Source organism: Protobothrops mucrosquamatus, unplaced genomic scaffold (assembly GCF_001527695.2).
Source record: "Protobothrops mucrosquamatus isolate PMUCROS unplaced genomic scaffold, P.Mucros_1.0 scaffold2281, whole genome shotgun sequence".
Lineage (NCBI taxonomy): Eukaryota > Metazoa > Chordata > Lepidosauria > Squamata > Viperidae > Protobothrops > Protobothrops mucrosquamatus.
This window is the reverse complement of record NW_015388368.1, coordinates 52,935-76,163: the sequence shown is the minus strand read 5'-3', so window position 1 is coordinate 76,163 and position 23,229 is coordinate 52,935. Positions and strand designations below refer to the sequence as shown.

At 33.6% G+C, this 23,229-nt stretch overlaps 1 protein-coding gene across 2 annotated transcripts in view; it reads left to right on the top strand.

Moving 5' to 3' along the window:
• Nucleotides 1-23,229, top strand: part of STXBP5 (syntaxin binding protein 5) — a 107,759-nt gene that overhangs the window by 76,788 nt on the left and 7,742 nt on the right. The window contains exons 19-24 of one of the 2 annotated variants that reach the window (XM_015824555.1): nt 4,615-4,680; nt 6,841-6,900; nt 12,830-12,880; nt 16,167-16,406; nt 17,591-17,960; nt 20,221-20,386. In XM_015824555.1, the coding sequence (XP_015680041.1) occupies nt 4,615-4,680; nt 6,841-6,900; nt 12,830-12,880; nt 16,167-16,406; nt 17,591-17,960; nt 20,221-20,386 (953 nt within the window). The remainder of the gene's footprint in view (nt 1-4,614; nt 4,681-6,840; nt 6,901-12,829; nt 12,881-16,166; nt 16,407-17,590; nt 17,961-20,220; nt 20,387-23,229) is intronic. The other variant, XM_015824554.1, reaches the window with a different exon arrangement.

The following is a 23,229-nucleotide window of genomic DNA, read 5'->3' as shown; positions in this document are numbered from 1 at the left end:
GTATATTTAGGTTCAGCTTAGTTATTCATGTTTCCTGAGATTTGTTTTATGTTAGCACTTTTCCAACTGTTGTATGAACAAAAGATTGATTTTTGTATTTACAAGGTACACATATTGTTATGCTTTTAGTGCAAGATACAGAATATACATGGTTCCTCTGTATCCGATGCCTCTCTTTGTGCCACTTATGCTGTGATATGTTTGGTTTATAGCCAACAGTTGCCAAACCTCACCAGCACTATTCAGTTATTACAGGTACCTCCTAGTGTAGGCTTCAGAAAGAGGCTATGAGAAAGTGTCCTATCTGGTCTCTTTACAAGCCTGTAAATAAGGTGCATTTTCCAGATTCAGTATTTCTATCACAAATTTTCCTGCCAAGTTACATAGTTCATTCCTGTCTTCTTGTACCAGATGAAACTTAACTGTCAGATGAAAAAGGAAAAATGAAATTGGCATTTGCTGTTGCTTTCAGTAATGCTTTTTTTTTTCTTTTCATAGCAAGGTCACTACAGGTAGTCCTCAATTACAAGAGTTCATTTAGTGACCACTCAAAGTTACAGTGGCACTGAAAAAAACGACTTATGACTGTTTTTCACACGTACAACCTTTACACCGTCCCCGTGGTCATATAATCAAAATTCAGATGCTTGGCACCTACCTTATATTTATGACAGTGGCAGTATCCCAGGATCATGTCATCCTCTTTTGCTATCTTCTGACAAGCAAATTCAATGGGGGGAGGCCAGATTCACTTAACATCCGTGTTATTAACTTAACTACTATAGTGATTCATTTAACAACTGTGGCAAGAAAAGTTGTAAAATCAGGCAAAACACACTTAACTGTTTTGCTTAGCAACAGAAATTTTGGGCTTAATTGTGGTAGTAAGTTGAGGACTACTTGTATATTGTCATTAATTGAACAATGTTATGTTTTCACAAATATACATGCAAATAATGCTGCAGCTTTAAGCTAAATCCAAAATAATCTCTTCCTACTGGATCCCTGTGAGTGAGGGATGGAAAACCTGTAAAATCTACCATTTGATGATTATAGTTTTTCACCCTGCCATAATAGACTTCATAGTGTTTCCTCATAAGCTAGTATTTCTACCACACATCTAGGTCACGTGGCTGTTTTTTTCATGTTGGACTCAACATTGATTCTACTCCCTTTATATTCTCTCAGATTGGCATGTTAATGCTGGCCAACATATATCCTGCCAAGGGTTTGGATTCTTCTCTTAAGCATCATTAAAGTTTTATCATCTCTTCTCTTCCCACCCTCTTTGGTGAAATAAGGAGATGTCAATAAAGCAAGAACCCAGATTTCTCTGAAACCATCAAGAATTCACTGAAAGTTGCTTTTGCTCAAGAAGGATTATTCTTCAAAGCTTTCTGATTTGGCGAACAGCTTATCAAGGCTTTCTTCATGAGGGAGGAGCAATTGCATGTATTTGGCATAGTAACTTTGAATTTGTCAAATATTTTATATTTTTCACAATAATTACAACAGGATGTATACTGAAGTCCCTTTTAGTAAGATACCTCTATACCACTATGACTTCAAATGAAATAGGACACATACATGCATTTTACCCATCATATTGATCTAATACCAGTGCAGAATATTCTACTGCAGAATACAGTATGGAAGAGATTATCTCAGGGTGTTTTTGTTTTCTTAAGTCTAGTTGCAATATACAATATAGAGTAAAAATACAGTGCAAGTTATTATCTATAGCAGGGATGTCAAACTGCTGGCCCGTGGGCCGGATGCATCATCCGGAAGCCACGCCCACCCCATTGCCGGCAATGGCAAAACCGTCCTGATACGTTGTGCGACGTCACGTGATGTCGTGAGTTTGACATGTCTGATCTATAGCTACAATGTATATAGTTTCCAGAAAAGTGGAATCATTTACCCCCAAATTTTTTACCTGAATTTAACAGTAACAAAAATATTGGAAAGCATATTTTCAGGTGGTAAAAATCACTCCCATTGGTAGTAATTGCAACGTTATAAAATGAGTGCATATGTTAGTTGCATCAAAAGAAAAGAGAAAAAAATCCTTTCACCAAAAATGCTGTGATAAAGGTAGTAAACTTTCACTCAGTTCAAACATAGTAACTTCATCCAAGTTGTTTTTGTAGAAGTATGTCATAAAACTGAACTAGATATCACATTACTGATAACTAGTAATGGATATCAGTGGATATATTGGGGAAAGAATGTAACTTGTTTTATAATTGTAACTTTCTTTGTAATTGTTTTTAAATACTTTCAATGGTTCCATACAGCCCTTTAAAAAGTGACTAGAGTACTGTTCATTATTTTATCTTGTGCTGACATGTCTGAATTATAAAGTTCTGACTGCAAACAATATGCATCTCAACCATGAAACGGCTTCTGTTTATGTAACAATATTTTTTATCTCCCAATTAGTTCTTGAATTTTCTCAGATTGTTTTTCCCCAGGAATTTTTGAATCTACTATTCTGTCAGCAGCTTCATGCAAAGTCCAACAGATATGCCTCTCTGAAAAGGGGTGGTAGTGAAGGGATTCAGTGAAGGATTGCTGCCTTTCTTTATATTCTGGCTTTCTCCTCCCCATTTTATTACCAGTAAGAGACATAAGGCTAAAAGACATAAGGGCTTGTGAAAATTACCAGTTAATGGAGAAACACAATTGAAATAGTCAATGGGAATATACTATAAAGAAAAAGAGCATTTGCCTTCCAATATAAATATTGTTTCCAATATCTATTCTGACTTTCTGTAGGAATTTAAAGCAAGTTACATGGAGGTTCTCCTTTAATTTGTCTCCACGGCAACAACAGAGTAATACAGTTGGTTGAGCTGGGTTTCAACTGGATCATTTCAATCCAAATACATCAGTTTAACCAATACACTGCTATTTTTTGTCCTAGTTCTACAGTATACCTCAGCATCTCTCATACTACAACCCACCCACCCCCAATTTTATCTATGGACTGCCAACATCTATTTCATTTTTTGTGCTGGGTTCAGTTTTACTCTGTCAAGGGTAAATTGAAGATGAGATATGAACAGTTTTTGTTTCCTGTGTTAGAGATAATTTTCCCATTATTAAATTGCTTAATAGGCTTTTCATCTTGTTTTAATCAGCAAAAACTATTTGACCCTAAGTGTGTAACCTATATTATGTACAACTCATTAAATTGTAATTTATACTGCTTTTTTGTAAATGCAGTATTTAGTGTAATCAAAAGGGTTATAATAGAAATGAAGCATAAACTATTTCAGTCTTTTTCAACCTACACACATTTGAAAGTCTCAAACTGAGAAAATGAAATTTATGCTTTTGTGATGAAAGGAAGCTTGGCTTATTTTTCCTTGTACTGTATATGGAGAGCCTTGGACAAATTCCATTACTGGAATTATTTTTAATCAGAGTCTTTAATCACAATAACCACTGTGGTATCTTTTGTGATTCAAGAAGCATCATTGCAATATGAATGATTTATGTTTTAAGGGTTTTTCATATTTAAAATGTACAATTGAGTTTGCCCTGTGACAATACATAATAAAAGTGAAATATTATATTAATACAATGTTTTGGCTTGAGGGTTCATTTGAAATTTTTAGAAGTATCATACATACCATTACAAAATGAGTGATAGTGAAGGATTGGTCATTCATGAAATGCTACAGTAATGGATTTTAAAACACTTCATAAAAATGTTACTTCAAGACTACCATAAAAATGATTAATGTGAGACCCTGAATAGATAGCATAGTTGATGCTTGGGCCTTCCAAACAGAAACTCTGTTGACTTAGGATTTTCTTCTATATGACCATCACCAGATGCCACTCTCATATGCCAAATTTTCTGACAGCACAATTGAATCCAGAAGAGACTTTCTATGTATAGTATGTCATATGCACATACTTCTACCTGTTTATCTTGATGATTTTTGTTATTTCATTTTCTTATCCTTGATTTGTTCCATCTGCCTCCCTCACCTGCTCATTGCTCTTCATAGCCTTTTTCATTTTCTTTCCCTCACTCCATCTGATCATCTATATCATTCCCCTGGTATCTTGCCGCACACAAGTTTCCCCCTCAAGTACCAGTCTGCTCTGTACTTTCTATGTGGGGGGGAGGCAACCAGGACCTACAAAACGTGTCTTTTGGGGATGTACTGTTCACTTTAATATGCTAATCATCTGTTCTCTAACATGGAAAAGACTTTTACAAATCTGTTTGTAAAACCTTGACAAAAATATGCTATCCACACAGTATTAGTGAATATAAAGGGAAAGGAAAGATAATGTCAGAGGCAGAAAAGGGAATGCTTGGGAGTCAGAGGTTAAAAAGATGTTTTTAAATTAAAACAGTAGTTCTCCAGAATGGAGAATTCTGGAGTTTTAAATTAAAAAGGTGGAGAGTGGTTATTCTGTTTGCAATTTGTACCATAGATTGTATTATGTTTCAGTTTAATCATATGCCCTTTATATACTTATTACATTTATACACAGGTCTGAATAAAGAAAAATCTTGTGTATTTTATTTTCCAAATTAAATCTTGTTAAAAATCTGAAAAAGTCTATTGTGTGCTTTCTGTTTTACAGCAGGTCTTTGTGATATCAATGAGAGTACTACAGTACAAGAAGATCGTTGCAAGTCACCCACTTCAGGTAATTAATTAAATTTGCAAACAGTTTAAATAATACTTCAAATGCTATATGGAGGGGAAGTGTTCTTTGATTTTTGGGTTCCAGAAGGTACTTCACAATGAACTTCACAATGATTTTTCATATATACAGTTCAAGCAAGTATGTGGTCCTGTTAATATCTTTATCAGGTGAAAAGTTTGTCCTTGGTTTAATATACAAATAAGCCATATACCATATCCATTTTTATGTACTTATAATTTATGTATACTATTGGCAATAATAATTACAGTATATAAGGGAAGTGTTTTAATTACCTGGGACTATGTGTTTCAAGTAAACGTAGATCCCAGAAATTTCATGGAGTATTTTTCTAACCATAGGCAAATATGAAATTTGTTCTATCATTCTATTGAGAAGCATAATTTATTTAATCAGAAACTAAAGTTTGCAATTGAGTGTGATAATTTACTTTGGTATGAGCTTCAGTTTATAAGTGAATTATATAATTTTTATTTAGAAGACATCCAAGATTTTATCACATATATATTAATTCTGGCAGTAAGATGGAAAGATCAGAGTGGGATCTAGAATAAAAACAAAAAGCAATGATGGTATCAAAAATATTCATAATTGAGTCAGCATACAAAATGATTATTTATAATATGTTCCTTAAATACGTGAGTGTAATGATCACTTTATCAATTCAAATTTTAATGGGTGGTTGCAATCATTTATTTCATTCTATTCCATCATTTTCCTGAAGCCTGAATTATTAAAGTGACAGCAATCTGAGATACAAGGAGGAAAAGGGATACTATATAAAAAGATCTACTACTGATGGAAGGGCTTTAGTAGAAAATTTGGAAAAAAAATAGATCACACTGCCATAGATGGTTTAATTTGGATTTTCATGATTTCTTTTAAAGGATTTAATTTATTTTGAGGGGAGTCCCTTACTTATTTGAGCTTAATTGCAATCTTATATGATATTGCAGAACAAAGTTAGCTATCATTTGAAAGAAAGAAATAAAGCATGCTCCAAAATTCAACATAGATTCCTAGAAAGAAGTAGTTTAAAATAGTATTACATAAGGTTTTGTTATTTTTAGAAGTAATTTTACAGGTAAGTAAAACATTATTTCTTACAAAGTTTTGATATATAGGAAAGCAACTATGCTTTAAATTTTGCTTAAATTCTCCTGAAGGAATAATAAAGGCAAGTATCCTTGTATTTTCAATTTTTAACATGAGTCATCTCAATTTAGATAGGATTGAGATTTCTAATGGTAAGCTATCATAGAGAATGTAATAGAGTTTTTTTCCTTATCACTAACATGCAAATCCTAACCTTTCAATTCAATTTTATCAGCCAAGTCTGTTACTCTTCATGGCTTCTATACATTACACACATGAGATTTGCTTTGTGCAGATATTCTGAGAAGTTCTCTAAATGAGTTATTTTTAAAACAGGAAACCATATAAATTACTCACTGTATCCATTTTTTTTCAGTTCCTCTTCTATAGGTTCATTCTGCTTTGAAATGAAGAGTGGCACTTTATAATTTACTATTCAAGAAAATTTTCACTGATGTATTTTCAATCTTAATTTATTTTTTTTCTTTTTGATTTAGATTGACTACATATATAATTTACCACTGAATTTAAAATATAAATTATATTGTCTGTCATGCATTGTGAACTTTTTTTGTTAAACATAAACAGTCTTGTCAAATTTTATTTTTCTTTACAGTATTGAGTAAATATGTATCATCTGCACTTGTTTAACAGATGGAGTTTGATTACCTTTCATTAGGAAATGACTATTTTAACCAAAATAATGGTATGTGTCTGATTGAAAATGTAATGACATGGTGACATAGGAAATACAGAATTGTCTGGGAAACAGGTCCTTATACCAATTCGGTGGGCATCAACAGAAGGAGATATATTTGGAGAGCTGAACATTATATAGACGTTTTTACCAGTACAAAAAAATTAAAAATGAAAGTTATCCATACTCATTGATTTTATATATTTTAGATTACCATTACATTTAATACAGACTAGGACATTGTGTCTCTTCTTTATTTTTACAATCTGTTCCAATTCCTTTGCCTGTATGTATTTTTATTTGAACCTCTTTTCTTTATATTCCTTTCATTCTTGTCTTCACTCATGTAGGTTCTGGTTCCCCCAACAATTCTGGTGATGAACAAAAAATGAATAATTTTATAGAAAAGGGTATAGTATTTTTATTTCTAAGAGTACAGTATTATCATTAATTTCACTAGCTTATCTTTTTAGTAAATTGACATTTTCTATCAAAATATTATTTGCAGTGAAAACCAAAAGCAGAAAGTTTTCCAAGATGATAGCCAGTGATATAGGTAGGAACTAGAAAAAAATATCCTTTGCTCCTTCCTGGCACTTTATTCTATGCAGCGCTTAATTCAGTTATAAAACAAAGCAAGCTGCAGTGCATTACTGTTAAATTAATACTCTCCTAACCATTTATTTGCTTATTTTCTAAAATACTTTGCTTTGTTATTTAATCAAGGAGATGGGCTCTTAATTTCTTTTCTAATTTTATGCACACATTCCTCTACCAAAAAAAATTTGGCTTCAGGTTTAAGATATTGAAGAAGTTCAATCGTGGAAGCATTACTGCATAAATCATTTGTAACTTGATCCTTTTGAATAAACCGAATTATGTTGAAATGAATCATTATAGATCTTTTCCAATTTTAAGAATAAAAGTATGACACGTTTTTATTTCTGAATTACTGCTAACCAAGCTAATATAATTGACAATAAATTGAAAATTGTAACATTTGCAGTACATGTGAATGATGATTGAACCCTTCTGTTGTAAGGATCTAACTATGGTGAATGATGAATTAACATAAAGGAGAGTAGGAATAGTTTCTTGCTTGGATATGGTTATTTTGCTTTTTTATTTTTATTTTAAAGTATAAAGTTACTGGTTTTCTGCTTAAATTAAAACTCTGGTTCTATGGCCATTTATCTGGGAGTATGTACTTTAATTCTGTGGCGCTCACTTGAGCATATATTATATTATTACACTATAAAGGCTTTTCTTGTTCCCTATATTTCAGTTTCTGTCATTTTTATTTTTATGATCATCTCAGAAGATATATATATATATTTGCACAGAGCTTGTTTCTAATTTGTCTTTTTATAGCAAAATAAAAATAAAGATACCTGACAAATTAATGTTATCTCTTTTCTTTTAGAAATGTTCAAAGACTTTATATATATTTAGTTCCATATTTGATAAAACCAGGGGTCTTCAAACTTGGCCCTTTTATGACCTGTGGACCAACTCCCAGAATTCCTCAGCCAGGCACACTGGCTGAGGAATTCTGGGAGTTGAAGTCCACAAGTCATAAAAGGGCCAAGTTTGAAGACCCCTGGATATAACAATTGACTAATAACTTCCAGGTTTTGAATGAGAGTGTTGAAATCATTCTTACTTTATAGTTCTTCTGAAATTAGAATTCAGAAAGAGGTTCATGGTGACGTGTATTATAGCAGATGGTTTGAAAAAATACACTTTTTAAAATCATATTAATGGTATTGAATGATAAGCATTCTCAATGAAATTTGTTATATTTCACTTTGAAAAAGTCTATACTATATTATAATAATAACCAAACCAGCTAGATACATTCATGTTGTACTAGCAATGTAATGTAGATTTTAAAATTGTATTTATGTTATTTTAGTAACATCAGTATTAGGTTCTTCTGGATGGATCCTGTGCCATTCAGATAATGCTAGGAATGGAGAAAGATGGATGAATCAAACAGGAAAGAGTAAATATAAGAGTTCCAATGTAATATAATAGAAATAGTAATAGCATTTAGACTTACATACTGCTTCACAGTGCTTTACAGCCCTCTCAGCGATTTACAGAGTCAGCATATTGCCCCCAACAAACTGGGTCCTCATTTTCCCGACCTTAGAAGGATGGGATACTGTGTCAACCTTGAGTCGGTGAAACTCGAACATCTAGCAGTGGGCAGAGTCAGCCTGCAATAGTGCATTTTAATCACTGTGCCGCCACGGCTCTTATGAAACAATAAAAGTACTTAGTTTTAAGGTGTTTGTTTTCCTATTAGCCTGTTGTCATCTACAATTAGACTCCTCAAAATAGAGACACTTATGATTACTTGCAGCAATTGCTTTGACTAAGTAGCAGAGAAAAAAAAATTACTCATTCTATTAAATAACATCTAAATGGAAAAGTAGTTGTGGTCACGTAACTATTCCAGATAAATAGTTGCAAAACTAATATTTTTGGAGGGGACAAAAAAGAAGAAACTTTTTTTTTCTTCAAAAAGAGATTTACATTTTTCCTGAAGAATTGGGGGGATTAAAATGGACTGAAGAATTGGGAGGAAAGGTAAATGCATTTTTATTTTTTTAGAATTATGAAAAAAAATGACAAATTTTCTAGGTATTATAAACTTTTATATCCCACCAATGATACCTAATACCAATGCCAACTGCAAGCTTTTCTGTACTGAATTATTCCAGTTGCTGTACTTTAGGACACATAGTCTTCTTAACATAAGAGTTAGGATTAGTTTCTTGAGAAGTGGGGAGGGATATTTTCATTTTATAAGAGAAGGGAAAGAATTTCTTGCTCCTTTGCCTATAACTATATGCTTCACTCTTTATCTGTTTTCCTGCTTGCCTGAATAGGTCTCAGAGGACTAAGATTGCAGTGAAAAGCAAGAAAATGATTGCTTGATTCAGGGAAAGTTAGAAGGTGCACTCTGTTCCACTATGTTTGCTCTTCAGATTCAAAATATATCATAGCAATTTTAATAGTTTGGAAAGAAAGCATTGCATTCTTTGTTGAAAGATAAAATGTTTACTTTCAGTGTGTTAATCTTATTTTAATTCCATTAGTACTTTGTAAATTATAATTGGGTTTTTACTAACCTGTTATTTAATGGAGAAATATGGGGATAATGCAGCAACATTAATTTTATCAGTAAATCAAGATTTACATAGCATGTTTTATGTTTCATAGTACCACTTTATATTATTAAATGCTTTTTTTTTACTTTTTTTTCTGGGATCAAAATTAAACAAGATTTATTTCAAGATTAACAATTTCTAGAAATGTTTAAATTCATATTCACAGGTCTATCAAAAAGTGCTTCCTGCAACTACCAGCCTCATGAAGTTTTGTTTTCAGAGAAAAATACCTTTCATTTCCAGAGAATGGTTGGCAATTTCAAATGCCCTAAGGAAGTTCATTAAGATTTGCAAATAAATACTAGTTTCTCAACAGTAGAGGAATTTGATTGTTTATATTTCCCCTTGCCATTCAAAACAAATGTATAGTAGAATTCTCCAAACTTCCTGTTAATAACAAGATGAGAAAGCAAATCTAAGCAAGAGTAATTTCTAGTTCAGTTTCTATCCTAATTGCAATAATCATCTTCAGCAAATAAAAGTTTTTATTTGCAAATGTTTGTCAAAAACTAGGTAACATGTGGTTCTGTTTCTGTATAAAATGAGGAAAGTATTAGATTAAATCTATCATAAGTTTCTATAAGTAGGACAAGATAGAGAGATCAGTTTGACAAATGATGTTGTAGTGCCAAAATTAGCTCCAAACAATGCATGATTGTATTTAACACTAGTTGTGTAGAGCTGAGAAAAAAAATAAAAGGAGCATATAGTGCGCTGAATAGTCTTGCATATAGAATTTTAAAGCAATAGATTTTAATAAAACTTTCTACTGTTAATAAAATTATTACATACACAACAGTGTGAAATCTCAGCTGCCAGTTCTTTAGTTGGTGTGGCCTTCCTACGCATCAAGTTCTCCCAAGAACCTAGTATATTGTAATGTATCAGCGTGATATACAGTATATGTTCCAAGCTATCTTACCTTTTGTAATCGAATGATGGAAATTTTGCGAGTGCGCAGATTTTCCCAGTGCCATCAAAATTTCCATCTGTCAATTAAAACATTACAGATATGTTTATTATATATGATATGTGCGTGTATATATATGTGTGTGTGTGTGTGTGTGTGTGTATGTATATGTATACACACACATATAATAAGTGTTTTTTAATTGACAGATGGAAATATATGATATATAATTATTATTATTTCAGTATTTAGAATTTAGATGGGTGACCTATGTGTTATGCCATTGGTGATTTTTTTTTCCTGCTTTCTGGATTGTGTAGAATTTGCCGAGATAAGCACTTTTAATATATATTGATTATAATTCAATACCAACATTCCTTTAATATATAGGGCCTAATAAAGTCCTTGTCAAATAGTCCTTCTGCCTTACAGTGGATGACAGTTTTAAAAAGGGAGTGATACTTTTGATTAAAATTAACCAGATTATTATACCATAGGGTGTATTTTAAGTGAAACACAAGTATAGCTGCTATTTCCAAGTGTGGATTGATCTAATCAGATAATAGTCAACGATCTTTGGTTTCATTTATTAGAGATTATTTGGCCATGTGTAAACTTTTTACTGGTTATTGTGCAGTATACTTGAATGGATGAGTAAAGGTACAATTTTTTTAATAGGAAAAAGATGGAGAAATGCTTTTATAGTAATTATAATTTCCAATCTTCAGGTTTCTGCTGCCCACAGAAATTTAGCCTTTTTTCAATATTTTATTAATTTTTATAGTCACAAACTTAGCCTTTTTAAACTGTTTGTGTGGATTCAAGTTTGCATGAACCTGTGTTGCTGTCTTTGTCTATCTTCAAGGTGGTGAAAATATTTCCATTGTGGATTTTGAAAACTCCCCTAAAAATAAAAAGAGATAATTGTATTAAATTCTGTCAAAATTGTATTTAATAAGGATTAAGCTGCCTAGATTCTTAATTTAATACCAAAGAACATGTTAAACTACTTTCAATCTTATTTGAAACTAACAACATATAAAGTAATATACACAAATATAATACAAATTGTGATTTTACATAACATAAAACAATTTTATTCCAGTTACCTTTAAGCCAAATTAATTATTCTAAAACAAAAAGCAGTAGCAAATAACAGCTTTAGAAAGCTCCATCCCCAGGCCTTTTATTAGCATAATTTGTATTTTCTGAAGCAGGGGAAATTGATAGAGCTTCCTGGAAACAGTTCATTAATTCCAAGGATCCTTGATGAAAAGGAAATGTTTATAGTAGCTACAGTCCTAATTATGTTACAAGGCTTTTTCATTTAGATTCTTTTAAAGCTTTCTGACTCTAGATTTTAGCCACTATAGTATATTTGTTTAATATTTTATTTTCCTGCAAAGCATGGCCTTGTTTTTATTTATTGATGTAAAACATGTTTTTTTAAAAAAGCTGTATCACAAGATGCCTTAAGAAACAGATTTTATTCTTAGCAGCTGCAAGCTTTAAGGGCTAAATCTTGTATTATATAACCAAATAATAGAATCCTCTTTATTCAGGTTATATCTGTCCTCAATAATAGGGACAGAATGTCTCTTTGAAAACCTCTTTTCCTTTTTCCTATGCAAGCTAGGAGTAAGAATAGTGGGACACAGTTTCCTCATTAGAAAGAGAATGCTCACTCATCCCAATGACTGCTATGGTTGTCAGAAAACATCATTTATAAATATGCTAGCAGTACATCCCTAATAGTCCTATGAAGCCCTATATTTTACCCTTTGTGGTGTGTCAATTTTCCTATAATTCTGAAAATCTTTCTAATCTCCTGGCAATTTTCTATGATCTTTGCCATTTTAGAATTGCAATATTTGGGACAGAATATTGTCTTATAAAAGATATTTAAATAACTTTGGCTCCATCTTGATTGGTACTAATTAAAATATGTATTTGGGGGAGCACAAATATAAATCAGAACACCTAATGTGCCACAATAAAGACATTTGAAAGCCTAATAATTTTAAATATCAGTATTTTTAATTTGCTTTAATTCCAGAAAAAGTAATTGTCATACTCTCATTGCACCTTTGTAATTAAACTTTTCATAAATGTATGTTTACATACACATACTTCCTTGCTTAGAACTAATATATGAATTCTGAATTTGAAAACTGACAATTTTAATTATTTCATATTCTCTGAAAATATGATCATTCTAGTTTTATTACAAAACTATACATTATTTTTCAGCAAAGATGTCTAGAAAATTAAGCTTACCAACTGAACTGAAACCTGAGTTAGGTAAGTATTTGTTCAAAGCCTGTATTAATGGTGTTTATACTCTTTCAAAAGGCTATAAAATACACACTTGTGTATTTTGAAATTTCACACATCTAAGTAGGGAAATTTTCCATTTATTTTTCATTGTTCAGTTCCAAGTTTTGATGCAGTGCATGTTTGCAATTTCTTTGCCCTCAGTTTGGAACTACTTTTATGTTCCTCTTTAAAAGCCATGAAAAATATCACCCACAGAAGTATAATTTTGTTCATAGTTTATTTTTTAATTGTCATAACTTACACTATTACTTTAATAGAAAACAAGAATAATATCAGGAAATTGTACATAACTTTCAGTTTGGAATAAATAACAGTAGTAAATAATTAGATGGAAAATGCAAATACAAATCTCTCTTTGACAAATTATTTTTAAATATGCTCTGGTATGTCTGGTATCTAAATAGATATATCCTTTGTCTAATCTGCAACTAAATAAATATTAAATTTGCTAATTGTTTAAATCAATTTGCCTTAAGAAGATTTAACATTGCTCTTTATTTTGTATGTCATAATTTTCTTGTTCATTGTTGTAAGGGTCTGAATAAATGTTTCTGAAGACAGTATTACCTTCAAAAACACTTTGTAATTGTAGAAGATGAAGAAATATATTGAAGGGTCAGGTATATTATGAAACTCGTGGTTAATTAGAGCCTGGCCTGACTTAAATTTAAATTAACATTTCTTTATTATGACATTTTATTATCTGGGATATATCAGTAGAGTGGGCTGAACTCAATTTAAAATCTGTTTGAATAACTTTATTCAATCATGTTGCTACCTTAAACTTCTTATGGAAAACTCTACTAATCTCTTGAAGTATTATTTTCCCCAGAAAGTGCTCCTATAAAATATTTTTATCCTATAAAGCAAATAAAAATACAAAGAAACTTAGTCAAAAGAGGCTGAATTCACCAATTCACCTAATTCTCTATTTTCAGTTTTATATAAAACTCTCAATTTTTGTTCATGGTAAGATTTTATACTAATACTTTAGTAATTCTTCATCCCTTTCTCAATTCTTTGTTTTATTTAAAAAGTAAAAACAGTTTATAAAACGCTATTCTAAAAACATACTGACTGTATTGTAACAAAACATATAAAACATTTTGATCTTAACAGTGACCTAGAATTCTTATAATTCCAAAGATATAAGATCTGGGCAATGAGTATAATCAGAAATCTATTTCTGTTAACAGAACTTTTTCTGTTGGAAAAAGTGGAATTGGGATTGGGAGCAATCCAACTCTTATTCTTTAGAAAGCCTCAAAAACTTTTCTGGAAATTTCATAATAGATGTGTGGGATATATTGGAGTTTGTAGGTAAGGAGGAAAGTTATAGACAGCCACATTGTACAAGGAAAGGGTAGCGTCTGTTCATGAGGCATTGGACTATTTTTACTTGGGTCAATCTATATCCAAAATGTTTAGCATGCTCTTCTGCTTTTCCATTCACTATTTTTTTTTAAAAAAGTGAAACAAATAGTACTTTTCAGCGTTTACTAGCATAGATTGATGAGTGTATCCAAGAAGATCCTTAATTTTTCAAGGAATATTTTAGTTCCTTTTGAAACACACTAGAATTGTCCCATCAATTGCTTATACAGTTATTTATAGCTGTACCCAATTTTCTGCTCTCTATATTAAAATTGTAGTTTTGAAAAAATACTAAATTTACAATTTAGGTCAGTGGTGGCGAACCTATGGCACGGGTGCCAGAGACGGCACTCAGAGCCCTCTCTGTGGGCACGCGTGCCGTCACCCCAGTCCTAGGCCTTCAGCTGGGTTTTATAAAACCTTTTTACTTTAGGCCTTCGCAGCCGTGTGCAAAAAAAAAAAAAAGGTTCAATCAATCAGTCAATTTCAACTTCTCATGGGGAAAAAAAGATCTTGCAAAGTTGGAATTGATTGAACTTTTTAGTCCCACCCAGTTATCACCGCAGCTACGCCCACCCAATGGGTCACACCCACCCAATGGGCCACACCCACCTGGCACCCGACGATGCATAAGTGGGTTTTGTGTTGCAGTTTGGGCATTCGGTCTCTAAAAGGTTCGCCATCACTGATTTAGGTTAAGGCAGTAATAAATAGTATAATTAATTACTCACAAAAACCATCTGAAACAGCTTGATAATATTTCCCTATGCAGAGCTTTCTCAATTGGCATATTCTCACCATAAGGGCCCCACATTATGTGTTATTATTGCATCTAATATATAATATAATATATAATATAGCTAGGGTAATAATACTAGGGTATTATCCAGTACATTCTCTAAAATTATCAGAATCTGCTTCCTGCAGATTAAATTAGAAATTTATAAGATAGGCTCTAAATCTTAAAAATGACATTGAAAAGATTGTGAATAAATAACTTGCTACTTCCCTTCCAATACCTTCAAACAGATTTTTACATGAATTCTTTTTAATTATGCTTCAGTACATTTACTATATTTTATCACTATCTTAATAATCTTTACTATTCGGTAAACATATCTTTTCCAATCTCATCATCTTTAAAATCATATTCAGTAGGTTACGTGGTTGGTTGTTGTTGATTCGTGTTTCAGTGTCTGGATTTTTATTTTCTTCTGGATAACTATACTTATTTTGTTTTTTTCTGTGCTGTTTCCAATAATTAAGCATTCATATAATTATTTCCTTTTTGTATCACTAATCATAATTACTGAAATTAGGTTAAAAATACCTTCATAATGGCTGCTTAACAATAAAACTGGAATTCATAATTTTATATTTGTGTGTTTGTGTGTGTCAGAGAGACAGATTTGAAAGAAGTTTTCCATTCAGGTGTGCTGCACCTAGTTTTCATCAAAATGAAAATGGCTGTATATATTTGAAGTAGTACATCATGTATAATGTAACATTTATTTTTGAGAAAACTATAATGATAGCTACTCTCCTGTTCAAAATATTACTGTGTAGTATGACTTAAGTATACCATACATGTCTAGGTTCGCTATAGTTCACAGGGAGCTATAGTCAATTAACTGTCTAATGAGTGTGCTTCTACATTTCCAAATATATAAATATATTTTTATCAATCCTATGTACTTCAGGTATACAATTTAAAAATCTTAAGCATGCCCCTAAAAATGTAATGATGATATGAACCTAACATTACTGAATTGAGATTTTAGAGGTGGATATACTGTATGTATAATGTTCTGTAAAGTATGAAATAGAAACAATAATATTGTGTTGCAGCATGTTTAATTAATGCAAAATCTTTCAGATATTAGAGACAATTCCTTCAGCCGATCCAGAAGTTCTAGTGTAACCAGCATTGATAAAGAATCCCGAGAAGCAATTTCAGCTCTCCACTTTTGTGAGACCTTCACCCGAAAAGCCGATACATCACCTTCACCATGCTTGTGGGTTGGGACTACTTTAGGCACCGTTTTAGTCATTGCACTGAATTTACCTCCAGGAGGAGAACAAAGACTGCTTCAACCAGTTATCGTTTCCCCCAGTGGTATGTATTTAACAAGAAACAATGAACTAGCAAGACAATGATTTTACTATTACTGACAACTTACAGTGTACTATTAGTTCTTAGTTTTTTGTTCATTCTGCAATAATCTGCAGGGAAGTGTTTAAAAAGAAAACCTTGAGACAGGAAATATAAGCTTTGGCTGATTGTTTTTCATCAGCATGCATTTCATTATAAAAGGGAAATTTGTCATAAATGTCCCTTAATGTAATGTAATCTTTTTTTAAAAAAGTTCCACCATCTTGGTTTTGGAATGTTCATATAAGACTTTAAAATAAAATAAAATCTTAAAAGGCAGGTCAACAAACCATAAAACCTTTAAAAATAAAAATGTGAAATAATCAGTGTAAACTTTTACTGTAAAACACATTAAGAAGAAAAATTACAAATTAGATAAGGAAGGACATTCCAAGAATGTTGTGTGAAGTCTCTTCTCCTTGAGAGATTGTCACTACTGACAATGTTCATTGTCATTTCACACACATCAGCTGCAATACTACAGCACGACACCAATCCTTTGTTGGTCTATTAAGCCTCTGGCTACTTATCTCCCCCTAATCATATGCTCCTTTGGCTGATCTGCAGAGCAGTGTACAGCAGCAGCAGTGGCAGGGCTGAAATAGAGGCCCAGGGCCTTCAACCGTCTCAGCCAGCTACCACTGCCCCAGGCCTCTACTGTACTGTACTTTAGCCCCAGCACGGCCACTGAGAAATGCCACTTCAAGCCTGTTTAGATTTGGAGAGCCACTGGGAATCTGTTTTTCAAGCTTGTATCAAGGAAATCCATCAACCTCCTAAGAAATAATGCTACATTGCATTTTTCAGATTTACCTTTAAGCATATACTGTATATGAGCAGTATCAAAGTATAGTTTCCTTTAACAAGAAGTGAAATGATTAGAAATTCATTTTTGTATGTATGAATAGCTATCCAGATTTGTAATGGTAATTTGCAGTTTAACAATTATTTTAAATTCTTCCAATTCATAAAGTTCCTGTTTCAAGTGTTATGTCTGACATGCATGTAGTCTATTATGAATGGAATATATAATAATAAGAGCATTTTACAGATGAAGTATCTACTAAAACATACTTTGATTAGATAAAGAAAATACCCTTCAGCTCTATGCACAGCACTGAGAAATATCACTATTTTCTTCATCTTAGGAACTATTCTGAGGCTTAAAGGAGCAGTCTTAAGAATGGCTTTTCTGGACACAACAGGAACATTAGTTCCACCCGCACAGGAACCCTGGAGAGAACACAATGTTCCTGAAGACAAGGATGAAAAGGATAAATTGAAAAAACGCCGGCCTGTCTCAGTATCTCCCTCCTCTTCTCAGGAAATGATTGAAAACCAATATGCAGTGATATGCTCCGAAAAGCAAGCAAAAGTTATATCACTGCCCTCACAGAACTGTACTTATAAGCAAAATATAACAGAGACTTCATTTGTCCTTCGCGGAGATATAGTGGCACTCAGTAACAGTAACTGTCTTGCTTGTTTCTGTGCCAATGGACATATAATGACTTTTAGGTAAGGTGATAACTGCTAAAAGGAGAAAATGTATCTGTTTCCTTGGAAATAAAATACGAAATAAAAATAGGAAGGGACGATTAATATAGTTACATAGATATCTAAATCAGTCCCCTAGATGGGACTGATTTCCTAAAATCTGTTTTACTTCAGATTCATTTTTTTTTATGTTGCCTTAAAACTTAAAATCTTACTTTGGTTCCCTTTCTTGTGCCTGCAGACAAAGAGATGCCTTAGTCTTTCATTCTGGTTAATTTGATAATCAAATTGTAGTCCATTTGCTTGGATGATATAGTTTGAATTTTTTAAAACAACATAATATTTTTGTATTTTTCCTTTTGCTGTCTTCATTTTGAGGAGAGGGTTCTTTGATTTTCGTCTGAACTACTTAAAATTAAACTTAAAAATTGTGCCTTGACGTGGCTTCTTATCTTTTTCTCATCTACTTTTAATAGTTCAATAACATACATAAGTCTTTAGTATAAATCTCAAGATACAATATCAGATATTTCCTCTCTTTTTCCCTTAATATCTACTATCTCGTATTAGGCTCATACAGTTGTTATTATTATTATTATCAACTAAGTAAAAACATCTTTGTTACATTTTCTTATCTACTTTTTAAGCAAAGTATAGAATCTAGATATTTTTTTCAGCAATTGGAGTTTATAACTGTTTGTCTGCTTTGCATTTCCACATGGTGTACAGAGTGAGACAAAGCTTCAGCAAAAACCTAGTTGAGACCCCAGGCCTAAAAGAATTCCTCAAGGTGTCTGCTGGCCCAAAGCTCAGTGCTCACCCAAATAAGCATTCTGTGTATCTGCTAACTAGATGTGTCCAGAAACTCACAAGCAAAAACATCGGAATAATGTTTCTTTTCCATTGTTCCCCACTAAGAGTGTTATTTATGATTCAGGAAGTAATAGGTTATAATAATAATAATTGTTTTATTTCTATATACCCTTTTAAAAGCTTTTAAATTGATGATCATCAACTCATTGGAGGATAGAAAATGCTATTGTTTAACTATGCATTACATTAAAAACTATTTTAATTCATTTGAGATATCTTGTCTTTATCCTGAGATCTGAAAGAAAGACTAAAATATTTTTCTCCACATTTCATATACCAAATAATTATTTTACCCATCTCTATAATGCTGCTTATCAAAAGCTTTGTTGTTCTTCCTCATGGGGAAGATGTTTTGATATTATGACTTCAGCAGTAATATGCAGGGCTTTTTTTCAGCCGGAACGCGGCGGAACCGCGTTCCGGCACCTTTTTCCGGGCCGGCCGCACCGGAAATAGCCCCTCCCAAATTTTACTTGCATTCCTGTTCTCTAAAGGGGCGGTCCTAGGGTTTGATGAGGGCGTGGCCAGGTTTGAGTTCCGCCACCTTTTCTCCAAGAAAAAAAGCCCTGGTAATATGTATTTTAAAAGAACCTAGGAAAGAATGGCAGAGTTAGCATTAGGGTTATGTTGTTGAACTTCTGCTTAAATTTTTTCATATCAGTGTATATTTGCAAACATATTCAAATTATATTTTATTGTGATTTAATATATTTATACATTTTGTAAGCTGCTAAATGTCTAATGTCAGTCCTTCATAAATGTTTGGTTTATTTGTTCTAGTTTTCCGAATTAGAATGGTGTCTAATTGATTCCTTCTGCTGACAACTTTCTTTAGAATGTGTAGCAGAAATTCTCTCTGTAGGAACTCTCAGGAGCAGGGACTAGATTGCAATATATTTTTCAGTATTGCTAATATAAGTTAGAGGAGCTTTGTATTTCCAAGCAAGAATAAAATAATTTTATGTGATATTTATGATACAAGTTGTTTGTGCTCTTCTATTGTTTCTCCTTAAAGCTTCTGTTAATACATTTTATTTTGGGATTCCATCCTTGGAGGAATTAAAGGGAGTATGTTATGAATTAGAAGCATCACATGGAAGTTTTCTGCAGTAATCAGAATTCCCCCGCCCCAAAAAAAACCCTGGGATTTTAGTATTTGGTTATTTAGATAATCAATACTAAATAACAGAATTTCCAGTACAATTATTAAAATGGAACTTGGGAGTATATGCATACTGATCTGCGAGAATGAATGTACTGTAAATATAAATATGTAATTCTTTGGACTTATATGAATATTTAAAAAAATGAGAACATAAAATGTATTATACTGTAAAGTTTTATTAAAGGAAACTAGAATAAGATAAAGTGCTTTATTTTAACAAATTTTAATTCTGTTTCTTTCAAGTTTGCCAAGTTTAAGGCCGCTATTGGACATATATTACTTACCACTTACCAACATGAGGATAGCCAGAACATTTTGCTTCACCAACAATGGGCAGGCGTTGTATCTTGTCTCACCTACAGAAATCCAGAGAATTACTTATAGCCAAGAAACATGTGAAAACCTGCAGGTAATTTTTAAATGTATTGTTATTGAAAAGCATTTATTGAAGAATGTGCTATTTATCTACAAACTATAGATGTAGAGTGTATGTTTTCTTTTCCATCCCAGCATACATCTCTTTAAGGCAGAAGTCCCCAACCTTTTGGGCACCAGGGACCGGTTACGTGGAGAGAGGTTTTTCCACAGACCGGAGGGGGCGTGGTTTTGTGTGCTACCTGCATCCTGTGGATGGGGCTTTCCTTGTTTGTGCGGAGTGGTTGCTGGCATGCCGCAGCCTGGTACTGGTCCATGGACTGGGGGTTGGGGACCCCTGCGTTAAGGTGCATCTTAAGGTTACATGCATCTTAAAGTTTCAGTTAATGTAATCAATGAATGGATCCAAGTGTAACATTATACTGGATATTTTTTTCCTTCAGAAGAAAGTAATCAAATCCTGTTACCTACACTCTATAATAGTTGGGGCTGAGCACAAGTTGAAACTATTATTCTCAAACTATGGACTCTGAGCAGATTGAGGGGTTGCCAATTGGTGGCAGATTTGCCCATGCAAAGATGGTCTCTGAACATTTGGCCCAGCATGACCAAGTTCTTGCAAAACTCCTGCTTTGGGTGTGGAAACTTGATGGCCAAGGAATGTTGGCACATTCTTCAACCAGTTTAGTACAATGGAGTTGAAAGCTGCACTGCTCTTTTGTGAGGAATGACTGGTTGGCTAGTACATGTCAATGAGGTGAGAAAGGAAGTATCTTCATCTTTTTCCACTTCGCAAAATGTAGATATATAAAGTGTGCAATCTGACACACTTGGAGAAATGTACACCTTGGATATGGGCGTGCTGGCATTGTACTGCAAAGCAAAGGTAACTTTTTAGCAGAGTAGAAGGCATGTGCAATACTGTGCACATCTCCAAAATTAGAAATTGGGAAGCAGGAGGATAGGAATATATATATATATATAAAGCCTTATAGCATTTGTTTGCTTATTTATTTATTACATTTATTTGCCATCTATCTCGTTTTTTACAACCACAATTGAGTCCAAAATTTCTGTTGTTAAGCGAGACATTTGTTAAGTCAGTTTTGCCCCATTTTACGACCTTTCTTGTCACAGTTGTTAAGTGAATCACCACAATTGTTAAATTAGTAACAAAGTTGTTAAGTGAATCTGGCTTCCCCATTGACTTTGCTTGTTAGAAGGTCACAAAAGTGATCACATGACCATGGGATAGTGCAACCATCATAAATATGAACCTATTGCCAAGCATCTGAATTTTGATCATGTGATCAGAGGGATGCTGCAGTGGTCATAAGTGTGAAAAATAACAATAGCACTTAGATTTATATACTGCTTCACAGTGCTTTACAGCCCTCTCTAAGCGGTTTACAGAGTCAGCATATTGCCCCCCCAACTATCTGGGTCCTCATTTTACTGACCTCGAAAGGATGGAAGGCTGAGTCAACCTTGAGCCGGTCAGGATTGAACTCCTAGCAGTCAGCAGTGAGTTAACCTGCAATGATGCATTCTAACCACTGTGCTACCATGGCTCTAAGTCACTTTTTTCATGCCGTTGTAACTTCGAATGGTCACTAAATGAACTGTTGTAAGTTGAGGACAAACTCAATGTACTAGATGTTCAGGGCTGCATGCAATCCATGGGCCACAGGTTGGATATGCCTGCCTTATAGGAAGGAGTGTAGTATTTCTAGGATGAATGGGAAGGTGGGTTTGCTTAGGGAAAAAAAACAGAGGTGGTAAGGAAGTCTGATCTGCAGAGTCCTCAAAAGTCTGCCTTTTCCTTGATCCGTCCCTGTTCATGATCATAGGAACAAATGGTGCATGAAAGACTTTGCTATCTTACAGGAATAAAATGCATCAAGATCACTTTGGTGGAAGCAATTAATATAAATTGCACAAGGGGCAGAGAATTGTGTGTGATGGTTCCTTGCAGCCAGTGGGCACTCTTCCTTCTTGGGCACCACTTGCATTGGAAGACTCACTTTAGATTTTATGTAATATTTTTGCATTTCACAGCCTCCAACTTTGTTGTAGAGCAATACAAAGATTTGGGCACAGAACTTGTGTCCCTCCAAGTGATGCTCCTTGTAGCGATCTAGCTTTGTGTGCACAAGTCATTGCCTGTGACAATAATCACACAAAGGCAGACCTTGCCAGCAAGGTCTGGGCTAGTGTGCTGTCAGAACTTACTCCTTTTTCTGCCTGAATAAGCCGGTTTGTCAGGAAAAGCAGAACCAAGTTTTGCCAGTGTCTTAAATTTGTACACAAACCACCAGGGTTGCACTGAAAAAAAAAGCAATCTCTTATAAAAAAAAAAATATTTGGCTCATATAATCAGAGCTGGATTATTGCAGAACCTGGTCCTACTCTTCCTGTACAAATCAGCAACATGACCAAATTTTAGCATATTTAATATACTGTAAATGTAGAAACATTTGAAGATTGAGACCGTAAAATTAGGAGACATAGCGACAGGATACATAGCATTCCGCAGGGAGACGGAACCGCCTAGATGGTTCCGTCCCAGGCGACTGATGGACCCTGAGAGGTTCCTGATGGAGCTTGGGCCATATCCAGAGGATCTGGTCCACGACTCGGCGGAAAATCAGGCGGCGGCTTGGGAGACAACTGCCGCTGCAGCATTGGACCGAGTCGTGCCTTTGCGGCCTCTGACCCGACGTAGATCTCGATTGGCTCCCTGGTTTACCGAGGAGCTGAGAGAGATGAAACGTCGGAAAAGATGCCTAGAGAGATGTTGGAGGGCCAGCCGAACCGAACCCGACCGAACACGGGTTAGGATACATGTTAGATCCTACCTAGTGGCGATGAGGGTGG